Raw genomic sequence first — 16,271 nt, 5'->3', positions numbered from 1 at the left:
TGTATGAGGCACATGAACTCTGCTGCTGTCTCTGGATACCTGTATCCCCAGCCCCCATGTCCAATTTTGGGGCCCAACTCTGAAACTATGGGTCTTTCCAGAGAACAGTAGGGCTTAAAAAATGTAAAACACCCAACAGATAAAATGTCCTATGGAGCAGGCACTGGTGGCTCACAACTGATCGGTTTGGAACCAGCTTCAGCAGGAACGTCAGTGAGACTTTTGTCAGTTGGGGGGGGCTTGAACTCAGGGCCAGGGTGCTGAGACTTCTTTATCTCCAATAAACTCCTCAGAAAAAGCCAGAAGTAACACTGTGGCTCAAGTAGTAGAGGGCTAGCCTTGAGCACAGACAGGCTTAGAGACAAAGCCTAGGACCTAACTTCACAATCCACCACTTTTCTGCCTGAGCTGGTTTCAAACCGCAACTCTCAGATCACAGCCTGCCGAGTAGCTAGGATTACAGGCATGAGCCACTGGCACCTGGCTCTGTGAGACTCTCATCTCCAATTAACCAGAAAGCCAGAAGTAGAGCTGTGGCTCAGTGGCAGTACACTAGCCTTGAGCAAAAACGTCCAGACAGTGCCCAGGCCTCGAGTTCAAGCCCCACAACCAGCAAGAAAAAAAATTGCCCTATGGGTTAGAGGTATTGCTCAAGTGGTAGAGTGCCTACTTAGCAAGCTGGTATGTCCTGAATTCAAATCCCAGTACCACAAAAGGAGAAAATTAAGATATACCAAAAAGTCCCTAGACCCACAGCTGTGACACAGTGAAACAGTAGCCAACAGCACCAAAAGATTTGACAGGATTTTTTTATTAACATATAATATATTTAATAAAAAATAATATCCACTCTGGCTCTCTCTTCCATTGCAAGGGGAAGAGTGGTGAGGAGGGGCTGGCACTGCCCACCCCTGGGCATCCAGACAAGCCCTGCCTCCGGGCTTCTCCTCTACCCCTGCTTTCCAACAGGCTCTGACCTCCAGACAGACGGTTTGCAAAGTTACAAGTGCTTTAAGCCCTCCCTTGAGTTCCCCCAGGCCCACCCATGGTGCAGAAGTCAGGGGCCACTGGCGCAAGCCCCTTGCCTTTTTCTCATCCTTAGGACCCTTCATTCATGGTAGAAAGAGGATCTGGGGGCAGAGAGTGGAGTCTCTACTGGCCGGGGGGGAGGGAGGAACAGAACAGTGACAGGGGATGGGACCACAAAGGACGGTGGTGAGGTCCTCTCACTGGAGCCGGTCACTGCGGAAGGAGTCCTCCACAGCAGGATCTGGCAGCAGGGCACAGGGGTCACTCAGCATGTTTAGCCCTTCCAGGCCCAATGGCTCCATGTGCAGCTCATCTTCCAGCCCCAGCCCCAGCTCCAACCCGGATGACACCTCAAAGCCAGGTACTCCAGCCAGGGCTGCTGCAATCTCCTTAGAGAAACCTGGAGAGGAATCTCCTGTGGGTACAAGAGGCAGGTGAGGAACTGTGCCCCATAAACTATCCCATCTGCAAAGGTACCAACCCCTTCTTCCATTCCCTATCCCCATACACCCCCTCTCACCTGTGAGGAGGATGTTAGGTCCTGAGCCATGGCGGGAACAGTGGGTCAAGTTCTGGTGGTTGAGGGCATGAGAATCCTGGGGGCCACCCGTTGGCCCCTCACTCCCTAAAAATCCAGGCCCTTCAGAAAAGCCAGGAGGATCCAGCACCAGACTGGTGGATGGGCTCTCCAGGCTGAACTGCTCCAGCTATAGGCACACAAGATAGACCTTAAAGGAGTGGACTTCAAAGAGGGTGTTTTGCCTACCCCTGCCTTGCCTGTTAACACATCCCCTTTTTCCCCAGCAATCTTCACCCACCCCAGCAACAGAGGCAAAGACAGAGGGAGGTGGCAGCAAGCAGAGCAACAAAAGCAAGCACGGGGCCCGAAGTAGGTGTGGGCACCGTACCTGCTGGGCCAGAGCATGTGCATGCCAGGAAGAGAACGGGTCAAGGCAGGAGTCATCAAAGAGCAAGCTGAGCAGAAACAGAGGGGCAGGAGAAGGGATCAAACAGGGGAAGACAGGAGCCCCAAGCCGGCAGTGCTGTTACCTGGGGATGGGAGATCCCTTCCCCTGACTCTCCCAATTCAGAATGCATGAGAGATGACACAGGCCTCCTGACCCAACCTGAACCCCTCCCCTGCTTCTGAGCTTGCAGCCCGAGTACTCACGTTCCCCAGGCTGAAGTCGTTGATTGGCCGGTGGTAAGACTGTTGCCCGTGCCCACTAGACCCAGGTTGGTACAGGGTCCCATAGTGCAGCTGCCTGCCTGGGGGCTGCCCACCTGAGGGCTGCACTAAGCAGGCCTGGGAGGGCAGCCCTGGCTGATGTAAAGGCTTTAGGGTGGGTTGGTGGGCGGGCAGAACCAGACTTGGGGGACTGTACGGGTAGGGGGGCAATCGTTGGTCAGTAGGCAGTTTACTGGTGTCCAGGGGGACGCCCTAAAAAGAAGCAAGGAAAAAGGAAGGCTTACCCCTTGGTCTGACCCCACCAAAAGAACTCTGAGGTCAGGGCTCCCCACCCTCTAAGCTACTCCCATTCTCAACACAAATACAACAATTTTGCAAGCCCCACCAGTGTGGTGGTGCATGCCTGTAATCCTAGTAAACAGGAGGCTGAGGCAGAAAGATCTTGAGATCAAGGCCAGACTGAGCTATATGTAGAGACCTTGTCTACAAATCAACAAGCAAATCCCCCGATGCTCCATATACCTGTGGGCATCTCTAAGTGCTAAGTGTAACTAACGACAGGAGAATTCTGTATCCACTCCAGAAGTGAATCATTCTTCAACCTTGGTACTTAAATGGCTGTCAGTAATGGAGTGTTTGTGACACACATCACAAGTGACAGGTAACCCCACAGTGAAGATGAGAGCTGCTGTTCTAAAGCCAGAGGGAGTGGGGAAGGAAGGGAAAGGAGGAAAGGAGGGAGGAAGTTTCCCCCACTTGGTACTCTGAGAGGAACGTGCTTGCTGGCATGGCTTTAATCTTTCCTACAGTAGAGAGTAAAGATGGAACATAGAACACACATCCAGGGAACAGTAATGGAGGAGGAAGCAGGGCAGAGGAGGGGGAATGAAGAGCACTAGGGTGAAAGAAAAAAGGAGTGAAAATAGAGAAGAAAAAAAAAAGAGGAAAAGTAAGGATAGGAAAAAGGGAAAAGCTGAGAATGTTAGCAGTGAGGAGAAATCCCTAAAGTAAATATCTGACCTTCAGTCCCAACCCTTCCTAACTTGCTATGGGAACTGGGCCCTGTTTCCTCAACTGTGAAGTATGAAGGTTTCAGGCTCCATGGTCTGACATTCTCTAAGAATTCTTCAAAGGAAATCAGGGAAATGGGAGAGGGAATGGGACAGGGTAGAGGTTGGGGGTGGGAGTTAGCACAGACAAGAGGACAGGAATAGAGGAGAAAAGAGAAGCTACGCTCTGCTGCTAAGTACTTCAGGTACGTTACTGTATTTGATATTTATAAAACCATCCTTGTTTTATTATGAGACTACTGAGGCTGAAGAAAGTTAAGCCACTTGGCAGAGGAGTCTGCTAACAAGAATGCTTAACCCCAGGGTTTGCCCTCGTAAGCAAAGGGAAAGATGGATAAAAGATGGGGCTAGGGAAGGACAGGAGTAGAAGGGGATGGTGAGTCAAAGAAGTGAGAAGAGGAGGCATCTGTAGAAAAGAGGGTACAAGGGTGAGAACTTGGGAGGGAAAGGAGAAGGGGGAGGGGAAGGGAGACAGACATGTAGGGAAGGTGACCACGCATACCTGAGTGATGGAAGACAAGGTGGGTGACATTGTTGGCGAAAACTGTTTGGGCAGCTGCTGTTGGGACCTTCTGGCGTCGGCTGGGCCCGCGGGCAAACTCAGGGGGCTGAGGGGCACACGGCGATGGCGGGGGGAAGCCCCAGGGGTAGAAGGTGGGTAAGGGGGGGCACCCAGGATGGGAGAGGAAGTGGAGGATGAGGAAGAGGAAGAAGAGAGGGCTGGGGCGCTGAGTGACGGGTGGCCTAGGGAGGTGGTAGGCAGTGCATTGTGGGCCAAGGAAGAGGCCGGCAGTGAGGGGTGACTGTGGGAACCCTGGAGCTGGGGCTGAGGACTGCTCAGGGAAGCCTGGAGGTTGGGGTTGCTTAGGGAGGACTGCAGGGATGGGTGGCTGAGAGGTGAGTGAAGTCCTGCAGGCACAGACAAAAAACCAGAGATGGCAACATTACTGATGGGCCCTGGGTCCCTTTCCACCCAGAATGGGCAGCAGTGACCAGACTTTATGGCAACACGATGCTCTTCCTGCCCTGTCCCTGACAGTGAATCGGCACCGTCCACATGGGGATTATTCTCCATCTTCTCGTGAGGAAAAGCTATCCCTACCCATTTGTATAGGCTGAGAACTATAGTGAGGCGACGCTGGAGTGCAAGGCTGGTGGACTGGCAGGTAGTTACAGGATCCTAGTGCAAGCTTCCCTTCTCATCCCTCTAGCCAGACATCTGCCAGGCACATGGCCAAGACAGCCACTCACCTGACGTGTCATAGCCTGGGCCCAGTCCCAGACCTCCACTGATGCCCAGGTGGGTCATGGTGTGAGTCAAATTAGAGGTACTGTTGCCCCCACTCAGGCTGGGGTAGGCTGTCTCCTCGGGGTCCAGAGGGGTGGGCAGTGGTGGAGGAAAGTGCAGGTTGGTGAGGTCAGGTAAGGAGCCCCCCGTGTTCATGGTAGGTGGGAGGATAGGCACATTGGCAGGCTGGTCAGGAGACGGAAAGATGCTAAGAGAAAGAGGGAAAAAGAAGGGTGTCAATTTAAGGAAGGTTTGGTAAGAGAAGTCCGGACAGCAGTCTTCCACATCTCTCTACACTTCCCTCTCTCACTCTCACTCCTCAGCAAACCTTAGAACAACACTTACTTAATTCCAGGGACTTCACAGGATCGAGGTCGGGAGGAGGACGAGGACAGCTGAAGAGAGAAGGAAGAATATGGAAAACAGGCACCAAGCTCAGTGGGAGCCATGAAAGGCCTGTCCCTTGGAAGGAGGAGAGCAGAGGGATAGTGAATGACAGCGGGTGGCCCACACCTACCTTTTTGGCATCCCATGGTTTCAGCAAATGTTTGTCATCTAGCAGGTTCTCCTCAATAGCAGGGACTTGAAAAGAGAAACAGTGGTGATGGGAAGGCTGGAGAAGGGGCCAGAAAGGCAGGACAGGAAGCAGAGGCAGACAAGAGGGAGTCTTGTTCCCCAACCCTGAATAAATACTCCAAAAGGATCCCAGAAACTCTTTGATATGTGTTACTCAGCAGGGATGAACAATACATACCTTTGGAGTCCATTTTGCCGTCCAGCAAACCTGCAAGGGATGCAGTAGAGTTGATTGTGGTGCCTACTTGCCTTCCTGCTTCAGTGGAAAATTCCACAGCTACTCCCTACACTGACGTGGTCACTTACCTCCTCGGCGGCTGGGCAGGACATTAGGAGGTGTTGGGCCTGGATATGTGTCCTGGGGATTGGGATTCATCACACTTGTATGAAGGGCAGAGTCAGAGCTCGTCCTGTTGGGGGAGTGGAAATGAGCTGGCAGTGATGGTCGTCTTCTAGGTCCCCAACCCCTGCCCAGCAGAGGAGAGCACTAGCTGGATTAGACCAGAGTGGGGGCTATAGGAATAGAGCCCTAGAGATAGCAGAGATAAAAAGAGATGTAGTCTAAAGAAGGCAAGAGCCATCACCTGTTAAGTGCAGATGGTAGTCGAAATAGCTGCCCCTTCTCTGCTGGGAAGTTGCCCCAGGGCATTGTCCTAGGGTAGGAAAACAAAGTGGTGAGGATGAGAGAACTGGAAATAGACAAGAAGGAGACATGAGAGTTTGAAACATGCATGTGACACCCTGAACTCCCAGTCAGTAGACGAGATTAAAAAATTTCTCAGCAGGCTGGGAATATGGCCTCGTGGTAGAGTGCTTGCCTCACATACATGAAGCCATAGGTTCAATTCCTCAGCACCACATATATAGAAAAGGCCAGAAGTGGTGCTGTGACTCAAGTGGTAGAGTGCTAGCCTTGAGCAAAAAGAAGCTCAGGAATGGTGCTTACACCCTAAGTTCAAGCCCCAGGACTGGCAAAAAAAAAAAAAAAAAAAAAATTCTCAGCTCTTCCAAGTCAGGACAAACCCAATAGGAATGCTAGAGCCCAGCACTGCCATAAGATATGAGTCCTGGGGCTGAGAGGAACAGGGAAGGGGCTCAGAGATCTAACTGTCACAGCACTGCATCTGGCTGATGCCACCCCTGATAGAAGGCAGCCATTTTCACCTGCCACCCTGTCACTCTCTCCTCCCCCTCATACACACACCCCAGCTTGGCTACAGCTCCATTGGTCCTGCTCTGGATGGAAAGGGAGGCTTGGTCACTCATGTCAACATGGCCAAGACTGGACTCTGATCACCTACTCTAGCTGCCCCACCCTCCAGCTCGGCTGCTGGAGGAGATACTATTGAAACTGTAGGCAGTAGCCCAGCCCAGCCCCTCTGGAAGCGTGGAGAGTGAGCAGGAGCCTCTGCCTTCTCTGGACTCACCTTCGCCAGCTGGACTCTGGGGGAGGAGATAAGTAGGCAGGACTGTAGGGAGAACTGTCGATGTGAACACTAGTTAAGGAAAAGTGGCAGGGATGGGGGGATAGACCAGAAGAGAGAATAACAGAAGTAAGCGGCTGGTTATTTCAAGAAAATTGTACCTTTCTCCTCCTCTGAAGAATGGAAGAGAAAGAAGTCGGGGTGTCGCTAAGTGGCAGAGGTTTGTTTGGCATGTATGAGGCCCTGGGTTCAATCCCCAGCATCGAGAGAGAGAGAAAAAGAAGACAGAAATCAGATCTAGTGGAGCTGGAACAATCTAGGAGGAGGTCTGCCCAGGGTTAGGGGTGACGAGTGAGCGGGTCTCTAGGATTGAAAGCTCACAATAGAAATGGGAGAAGGGGTTAAATCTTCTTTAGCAAAAGATATATTGGGGACCCTTGATGTAGAGAAAGTGAGCTGAAGGGAGCCAGCCAGAGAGGAGGGTACAGTCTCAGAAGAAGCAACTCCTTAGCACAGGACACAGAACAGGACCCAGCATACACACAAAGCTGGTGGTCATTTTCCAGAGGCTGGGGAAAAAAGATCTGGGAAAAGACAGAATTGGACATTTAAAGTCCCTTTCAACTATGAGCTGCAATCTCTTCCCACCCCTCCCTGACCCCTGAGTCCTCAGTGAAGGATATGTGGCGGGGGTATCGGCGGAGTGGGGACACCATTCTTCGGGGGTCTCGCTGCACCCTTTCCACCAGTCCATGGTGCCGAGTGCTCCGAGATGAATCCAAAGGTGAGTGGAGGGGGCTCTGCCAAAATGGACAGGTGAATCAGCAAGGAAAGCAGACTGACAGCCTCCACTTCTCCCTGGCTGGTGTCCACTCACCTGGAACTCGGCCAGGCCACAGCCAATCTGGTTAACATTAGGCAGAGAACCACCGTAGTGGGAGCTCCTTGTGTAAGCCAGTCGCAGTTTCTGGGCCTGTAACTGAGACAGGAGGGACAAATGGGCATGTCAGGCAGGATCCTGAGCACTGTTCCTATTGGCCATTCTTGCCATCCCTGTTACCAGAATATGCTGCTGTTGCTTTTAAGGCATCTGCCAGAAAAAGGCCAGTGCTGGGGAAAAGGTCACTGAGCCTGGGTACAAACAATCCACCCCAGCTTTCTGCAGGCTGCCCTCATCAATGAGCCCACTACTGCCTGACAGCACCCTGCTGCATACTGCTGAGGGCCTTTCGTGGTCAGCATCAGTCTAATCAGAGTCCTTGTGGGGCTACTAGGAGCTCCCAGGCTTGGTCACAGGGACAGATGCCTATTAGGCATATCTGCCTTCATATCCAGATGTGGCCAAAACTAATTAGAAGTTGAAGGGAAAGCTACAGGTAGATGTTACAGAATCATTATTGCCAATCTCCTGCCTTCATACTGTGGAGAGTATAGATGAAGGGCTCTGCCACTTGCCCAGCCTCAAGACAAGGCTATACCAGGAGTTCTAGTTTGGCTATACCAAACTAGAAGATGCAAGGAAAGCAGTACCAAAACCTAGGTCCATTCTACCACTGGATCCCAATGACCCTGAATTGGCAGGGAAGCCTGGAGGATGAGGGAGGGAGAGGACATTGCAACCTGGGCCAGAGACATCTTCTTAGCCTTATCTCTAATTTGGGGACACAAAGGTAAGACACTAAAACCCTCAGCTGACTTGGATTTAGTCTGTCTACAGATCTCACCTCCCATTGTGAGAGATATAGGTAGCTACTTCCAAAGCTCAGCTACTACTACCAGCCAAATAAGTAGAACCAGGACAAGGCCACGGGGAGGAGGGTCACAGAGGGGTAAGCTCTAAGAGCATACAGGGTCACACTGCTGCACAGAAGCCAACATTAGAACTGACTATGTTTAGGTCAGCTCAATAAGTTCAGTGGGCAGCGTGATAACCTATGGGCTACTCCAGGCTCACTGTTAATGTATGTAGCAACTCTGAGCTCTCAGTAGTATAGGCCCCCATGGACTAAATGCCTCACATAAGCACTCCCAGCTGGTGAAGCAACAGAATAAACCCTATATCTCTCATCTCCAGCTCAAGATTCTTAGGTTCTTAGGCTAAAGCCCAAGACTTTGCTAGGGAGCAGAGAAGTTTACCAGCAGAGAAAAACTGGGCAGAAGGGGTCTTTCGATAAACCACCAAGCTAGAAGCCGCATCTTAAGTTTCTCACAGCCTTAGTTGGTACACACAGCCCTTAAGATTACACTATGCTTTGGTTAGAACCACTGTCCAGAGGGCAGGGCCCCACCCAAGCTGTCAGCTTCTCTGCCATCTTCTGGTCTGCCCTCACCATCATCAAAGGCTCTAAAGGAAATATTCAACATTAGATCACAATTCCTCATGGTGGTTAGTGTGGGTTATAGGAGCACATGTACGTGCACGCATGCGCACACACACGCACACATACACAACCAGATTTGCCTCCCCACTTATCTTTCTCTCTTCAATCTCCCACAAACTAGAACACAAGGTCCCCAGAGACTCAAAGGGGAAAAACACACAGAAAGACTAACAGGGAGATGCACACAGAAATACAAGTCACCGTTATAGTAGCAATCACAGGCCGGCAGAAAGAGCCCTGAAACTCAGCATTTATGTTCCATCATCTCCCCTCAAATTCCTTCCAGCTCTTTGCCATGAGGGATCAAACTAGAATATCCTCACCTGCTGTTTTGAGAATAACACCCTAAATTTGGACTGCATAAGCAGATGAGGAAACTCTTGCCTCAAGTTCCCTCTGACATCCAGCTGTGGGAAGCAAGAAACTATTCCCGGAGGGGTTGCAGAGTGAACAGTGACAGGGCCCTTAAGTTCTTTCTGGAATTAAAATTCCTTACACAGAGGACCCTCAAAAGCATTCCACACAAGGCCGCCATCCCCCCTCGAGAGCTCAGCGAACCATCAGCTTCTATACAACCTTAGCTGATCGGTCCCCCTGTTTGGGGATCCAAAGCTCTACTTTTCCTCTTCGATGGCCAGGGCAAAAACACTAAACACTAGTTTGTGAGCAATGGACCTCACCTTCATTCACGTCAGGAAACCACAAGAAGTATTTGAAAAAGGAAGCAAAGGGACGGGGCGAAGGAGGGGACTTCCTGCCCCATTACACCCAGCAGTGCTTGATCAAACCACTCAAAGGGCCCTTTCCCCTAGGTACCAAACTCCCAGGGTGGCTTCACAGTACACAGGGACCAGTTTGGGGATCACAGACTCAGAAGAAATAGATTCGGAATAAAACAGACCCCCCCCCCCTCCCCCGCCCTTCTGCCAGCCCATAACCCAAGACCTGGGATGCTTCAGCGGAGACTCCGTGAGGGATGAGAGACCACCCCTCCGGCTGGACTCCGTCTCCCCGCTTCGCCTCACCACTCGTGCCTCAGGTACTCGGCCCCCAGGCTCTCCCACACCCCCCATCTCTCCGGTGTGGGTCTCCCCAGCAAAATCCGCCTTCCTGACCCTCGGCCCTCAACCCGCGCCTCCCAGACGGCGGCGCCCGTCGCCCCGACCGTGTTCCGCCTCCTGCGCTGCGGCTCCCGCCCCCGCCCCGCCTCTCCGTCCCGCTCCGGGACTGCGCTTCTTCATCCCGACACCCCGCCGCGGTCCCTCACCCGGGTGGAGCCGATGTCCATCATCACCTCCTCGAAGGCCGCAGTCTCTTCGGCCTGACGCTGCTTCTGCAGCGCGATCTTCTCGCTAAACTTGCGCGGATTGGAAGCTGAGGCCGTGGCGGAGCCCGGCCCGTTCGCCCCCGACGTCGCCATCTTCTTCCCGCGTTCCTCCCCGCCACCTTCTCAGTCACAGCCACGGCCTCCGCCGCGGTCCCGGCCCGGCACCTCCAGCCCAGCCGTAGCCTCCGCCGCCGCCTCCGCGAGCCCCGCGGCCCGGCCCCAACCTAGCCCTGACCTGTAGCGCAAGGCCTGCCGGGATTTGTAGTTTGTTTACGCGCCGCCTCCTCGCCCGCACCCACGCAGCGCGAGGAGGAAGCGGACTCCACTCCCCGGCAGCCACACTGACTCGGGAACCCGGGCACGCACCCCACCCTTCAGAGTCTCCGCGCGGGGACGGCTGGGAAACGTAGTCCCACACCCACCCCGAGCCTACGAACTGGAAGGGGAGAGGGATTTGGAGAGGAAAGGAAGAGGGAGGGAGGGAATGAAGGGAAAGGGAAGGGGTGGAGACAGGGAGTAAAGAAGGAAGAGACAAAGGAGGAAAATTTTAGTCATTTTCAGGAAAGGGGACTACTGGGCGAGGGAAAACCGAACTTATAACAACTGTAAATATCAAGGACTCAAGTTATCTCAGGCTGACCACATGCCAGCCCCTTTCCGAAGACAAATGAATCTGGTAGCAGGGATGTATACAAACAACTTTTATTTGGGTAACATGTCCCAAAACATGTCAGTTAGTAAAATAGATTCTAGAGAATATGGCTCTATGCTCAGACCCCACCCCATGCCCCCGTGCCATGAAAATAAGCCCCCCACCCCACCCCCATGGGCTCCTCAGGAGTAAAAAAGTTTTGGCAGCTAATATCTAGATGAGGGGCACCATGTCCACTCTTTGTGTATTCTTAAAGTGTGGCAGTGGTAGGTGATTACCCATCACTCCTCACTCAAGCCCAGTCCAGGAAACATTTCTGCCCACCCCAGATTCTGGGACCAAAATCAGAGCAAATAAGAGGTCTCCTCCACTGAGGTGCTGGGTAGAGCCCAGTGCCATTATCACTGTGTGCTTTCCTGAAAAGGGAAGGGGGACCGCATTTGGCACTTTAAAAATAGAAGCGTGAACAGGACTGGAGAGGCCAGACAAGTTATCAAAACTGGCAGAGATCATTTGGCACTAGGGGAAGGAAGGGGGACACAAGTGTAGGAACTAAAAAAAGTAGAATGAGTCTACTTCAAGTATCAGAGTGCTTTAAAATGGACTCATTCTAGGTCTGTGTCTTCTCCATTCGGCTATCCTACAGCTGCCTCTGGCCTCCCAAATGCCACCTTGTGCCTAAGGTAGTACCTGGCTTGATCCTAGCAATCAGGGTCTGCCCAATCCTAATGTCCCCTGATTATGTTTCTAGTGAGTTGGCCATCTCTTGTCACTTGGGCTTGGGACCTCTTTTCAAGCTCACTTCCTTCTCATTACTCCATGTCCCAGATACTTCATCCTTACCTCCCAGAGATCTCTCATTTTAGAAAACTCGATTCCCAATTCTTTCTTACTCCACACAATAGGGGGGGCAGAGGGAGGGCAGGAGCCTCTGATAGTCAACCTCCCCTGCCCTTCTCTTAAAAGCTCCCTATATTTGGACAAAAAGCAAGCCAGTGAGCAGGGCAAAACCTGCCAGGAGTAGAATGACCTTGAGGATCCTCTGGTCAGAAGTAGCCAACTCCTGAGGCAGGATTTCCAAGAAGGTGATATAGAGGAAGGTGCCAGCTGCCATGCCCTCCAGCACAGACTGGGCCAGCTGGTGCAAAGGCCCAGCTGACTCTGCCAGAGCAGCACCCAGCCCAATGCCAAGAGGTGTCATGCATGAGAAGAGGATCCCACAGCCGGCCACCACCTGTACTCTTAGGTGACTCTGCAGCAGCCTCAGGGACAGGCTGACCGCCAGGATACCCTTGTGGAGTAGCAAAGCCAGACACAGCTCCATGGCCCGGGCTCGGTCTCGCTGCAGCCCCACAGCCAGCCCCTCAAATACTGAGTGCAAGGCCAGGGAAAAGACCAGGACACAGGCACGCAGGGCTGTGGGGGCTGCTGGAGCTCCGCTTGCCTGTGGGACCCCTGGCCCATCATGCCAATGCGGAGGCCCACCATTTACTGTTCCCAAGAGAGCCCTTGTCTCCTCTCGATGTGGTGGCCCAGATTGTTCCTTGTAAGCCAGTGTGATCTGCTCCATCACCAGGACCAGGAAGAAGCCCATAGCCAGGATGAACTCTTGCAGGGGGAACTGGAGCTGTGGACACAAGCAGAGCAAGGAATTCTGGAAACAAGGCAAGCATGGGAAGAGCACACACAGAGCCTAATGGGGCCCCTGCTACGCACACTAGGAAGTTCCACACAGATACAGAGACACTCTTGATCACACAACGATGATGTTACTTGGTATCACCTGGCATAGACAGAATGATACACAATCACACAGATTATGTAAGACATACAGTATGACATGTAGATCCAAATATTTCAACTTTGGCATAGTAACATTTTAGGCCGGCTAATTCTGTTAGAACTGTTGCATATAGTAGCATCTCTGCCTTCTACTCACCAGATGTTAGGAACAAACACATATGCTCTCACCAATCCAGTTGTGATAGGCAAGAAATAAATGTCCCTAAACATTACCAAACCTCCTTGGGTTTACAGTCACAGACATACATATACATGCAATCTCACGTGTAGGAATACTAACAAAGGTAGGTCAAAAGGGGGCCCATTTCCCAGGGCCACATATTGTCATAGAGCATCCAGGCTTCTACGGTCTTAATGAGACACAGGTCACTTGGTCACAGATATACAGAAAATAGCAACCACTGTGACTTCCTCAGTTTTAAGGAAAAATAACTGAGAGAGAAGAGTTCGGATTACTTCCCTGAACCCAAACCAAATATCTTACTTTTCCCCATAACAAGCTTTTCTCAGTCTTGGACCTGGTCATTCCTCTCTTCCCACTTGCTTAAGCTAAATCTTTGTGGTTAGTAACACTACAGTGGTCTTTGTCTCCAGCCTTTCAAGAAGTAGTGAGAGCCAGCACTTGTGGCTCATGCCAGTAATTCTCTTTACTCAGGAGATGGAGATCTGAGGCTCCAGATGATTCGAAGCCAGCCACGACAGAAAAATCCAAGAGAATCTTATCTCCAACTAACCAGCAAAAAAGGCAAAAATGGAGGTGTCGCTGAAGTGGCAGACCTCTAGAGCAAAAATCTTAAGCAGGAGCTTAAAAGCCTGAGTTCAAGGCCCAGTAGCAGCACAAAAAAGAAGGGAGCGGGGGAATGTGACTTAGTGGTAGAGTGCCTGCCTAGAATGTATGAAGCCCTGGGTTTGATTCCACAGCACCACATATACAGAAAAAGCCAGAAGTTACACTGTGGCTCAAGTGATAGAGAACCTCAGGGACAGGGCCCAGGCCCTGAGTTCAAGCCCCAGGACCAACCAAAAAGAAAGAAGGGGCTGGGGATTTAGCTCAGTGGAAGAGCACCTGCCTGGCGAGTGCAAGGCCCTGAGCTGGGTCCTCAGCTCTGGAAAAAAAAAAAATCTATAAAAGACCAAAAAAAAAAAAAAAAAAAAAAGCAAACGCACGCAAAAAGGAGGAAGGAAGGAAGGAAAGAAGGAAGGAAGGAAGGAAAGAAGGAAGGAAAGAAGGAAGGAAGGGAGGAGAGATAAAGAGAAATAAAGAGATGAACAGGGGTTTGGAGGGAGGGAGAAAAGGATGGATAGATAAGAGTGAAGATGGCCAGGAGCTGGTGGCTCACACCTGTAATCCTAGCTACTCAGGAAACTAAGATCTGAGGATCAAGGTTCACAGCCAGCCCAGGCAGGATAGTCCTTGAGAATCTTATCTACAATTAGTAACCAGAAAACCAGAAGTGATGCTGTGGCTCCAAGTGTTAGAGCAGTGACCTTGAGCGGAAAAAGCTCAGGAACAGTGCCCAGGCCCTGAGTTCAAGTGCCACAACTGGGGCTGGGGATATGGCCTAGTGGCAAGAGTACTTGCCTCGTATACATGAGGCCCTGGGTTCAACTCCCCAGCACCACATATACAGAAAATGGCCAGAAGTGGCGCTGTGGCTCAAGTGGCAGAGTGCTAGCCTTGAGCGAAAAGAAGCCAGGGACAGTGCTCAGGCCCTGAGTCCAAGTCCAATTGCACAGAAGCTAATGGAGGAAAAGAATACATGTAAAGAGTTGTACCCTATCAATTCAAAGCCACAATTCACAGGATTCCATTCAAAGCACCTTCCATTGTCACTGAGTGCCATATAAACAGATCTATACAAACCATGTATATGCAGTTAGACATCGTCCCCTCCCTTCCAGGTCACATGCTGAGGCCCGGGCTCACCGTCACATGCAGGGCTGCTAGGGCCTCATCTATGGCAGCCAGGTAGTCAGGCAGCAGGTCCAAGAGACAAGTGGCCAAAAACACACCTCCAGCGAAGCAGCTTACTAGGCTCAGAGTTTTCTGGCGGGAAACTGAACAGGAGTATAGAACAGAGAGGGATGAGTAAACGAAGCCCCTGAAAGACCCGTGACTCTCCCTCAAGCCAGGGACACTCCTGCTTCCCCCTCCTTCTTCCATCACCTCCACTTGTCCCAGGGTCTTCCTACCCAAATACCTGCAAGGGCAAGGAAAAGAAAGGCTCACCTGAGGCTTCCTGATTAGCACCGGGCCGGCGCAGCACACAGATAGGCACCAGACTACAGAGGAGGGTGAGTACCAAAAGTAGCACCAGGGCCCCCATCTTCACCTCCAGCCCCACAGGCACTGAGGGCTCGGAGGCTACAGCCTCTGGGCGCCACACCAGGAGCTCTGGCTCTCCCCATGGCCCCATGGTGCTGGTAGGAGCTCCAGTGACTCTGAGACCTGGAAACATAAGACTTGAGTTTGTCACACAGGAAGATGGGGCCAAGCAAAGGGGGAAAAGGCTGGTCAGCAGGGTGCACTTCCTTCACCCCAGCCATTCCCTGGCCTTTCCTCAACTGGGGTGCTGGGATGTATGTGTGTGTGTGTGTGTGTGACTCATCCACTCCAGTCCTCAACTGGTGTGTGTGTGTGTGTGTGTGAGAGAGAGAGAGAGAGAGAGAGAGAGAGAGAGACTCATCTACTCCAGCAGCACCAGGAACATTCCTTTTTCTCCTCAGACTTTCTCTCTCCCAAGTGACTTTGTTGGGGTAGCCACCAGGGGGGAAACTGAGGCATGAGGCCGCTGTGAATCTTTCACTTGAAACTAGAGAACCAGAAATAGCCCCCAAAAGAAAGCAGAGGCCAGCTCTCTGTCATCCAAGAAAGGGATAAAGCACAGGGGGCAAGGACCCGGGTGGCTTCGTGGGTCACTCGCTCGCTCCCTTTTCCCCATCCCCGGGAAGGAAAGGGCAAGGCGCCACTCCTAGGCTCCGACTGGTTCGTTGGGGGCAGGTGGCCCAAGGAAAAGGCCTTGGGGGTCCTGGGACAAGCTGAGAGGACACTGAGGGCGGTGTCTGGAAGTCTGGACTCTAGGAGGAGGGGTCAAAGGTCACCAGTGTCGCAGGAAACACTGGAAGCACGTCAAAGCTCCAAGATCTGGGGGAAGCTTCGAGGAGGCCGACACCCACCCCGCTGCCGGGGAGCCCGCACTCACCTCTCCAGGGTCTCACTCCATGGTATCCGCTCAGTTCCGGCCCCGCGCCGGGAATTCCCGCCCACTCCCCAGCCGCTCCCCCTCCCCCCGCGGCCGCCTCGCATTCGCAACCGACAGCCAATGAGTGCGCCGGAAGGCGGAGCCAGGGCGGGAGTGACGTGGCTCAGGAGCAATCAGAGACCGGTATCCGGAGAAGGCGGGGCGGGCAATGAGCCAAGAGTGAGCCCGAGCCGGGGAGGAGACGTGGGGAAAGACCCGGGGGCCCCCGCGGGCCTGTGGTGCTGTTTTGGAGCGCTGATCGGCCGGAACTGACTAGGCCACCGAAGTTC

General features: G+C 52.5%; 2 protein-coding genes across 2 annotated transcripts; both read right to left on the bottom strand.

The window, feature by feature from the left end:
* Window positions 1-795: 795 nt before the first annotated feature.
* On the bottom strand, window positions 796-10,468 carry Crtc2 (CREB regulated transcription coactivator 2). Its single transcript, XM_048356632.1, has 14 exons — window positions 10,225-10,468; window positions 7,454-7,555; window positions 7,260-7,376; window positions 6,580-6,641; window positions 5,737-5,805; window positions 5,459-5,562; window positions 5,331-5,360; window positions 5,094-5,158; window positions 4,922-4,971; window positions 4,540-4,784; window positions 3,791-4,197; window positions 2,201-2,470; window positions 1,550-1,736; window positions 796-1,444 (listed from the first exon to the last, which is right to left on the bottom strand). Exons 1-14 carry the CDS (start codon window positions 10,375-10,377, stop codon window positions 1,227-1,229), a joined length of 2,079 nt encoding a protein of 692 aa, XP_048212589.1. The 5' UTR covers window positions 10,378-10,468; the 3' UTR covers window positions 796-1,226.
* A 603-nt stretch (window positions 10,469-11,071) lies between these two features.
* Slc39a1 (solute carrier family 39 member 1) lies at window positions 11,072-16,010 on the bottom strand. The gene is made up of 4 exons (XM_048356634.1): window positions 15,943-16,010; window positions 14,970-15,188; window positions 14,667-14,797; window positions 11,072-12,563 (listed from the first exon to the last, which is right to left on the bottom strand). The coding sequence occupies exons 2-4, from the start codon at window positions 15,154-15,156 to the stop codon at window positions 11,907-11,909; spliced, it is 975 nt and encodes a 324-aa protein (XP_048212591.1). The 5' UTR covers window positions 15,157-15,188; window positions 15,943-16,010; the 3' UTR covers window positions 11,072-11,906.
* Window positions 16,011-16,271: the final 261 nt, after the last annotated feature.

This window comes from Perognathus longimembris, chromosome 11 (assembly GCF_023159225.1).
Source record: "Perognathus longimembris pacificus isolate PPM17 chromosome 11, ASM2315922v1, whole genome shotgun sequence".
In the NCBI taxonomy this organism is placed as follows: Eukaryota; Metazoa; Chordata; class Mammalia; order Rodentia; family Heteromyidae; genus Perognathus; species Perognathus longimembris.
Note: the sequence above shows the minus strand (reverse complement) of the source record. Positions and strands in the feature narration are given on the sequence as shown.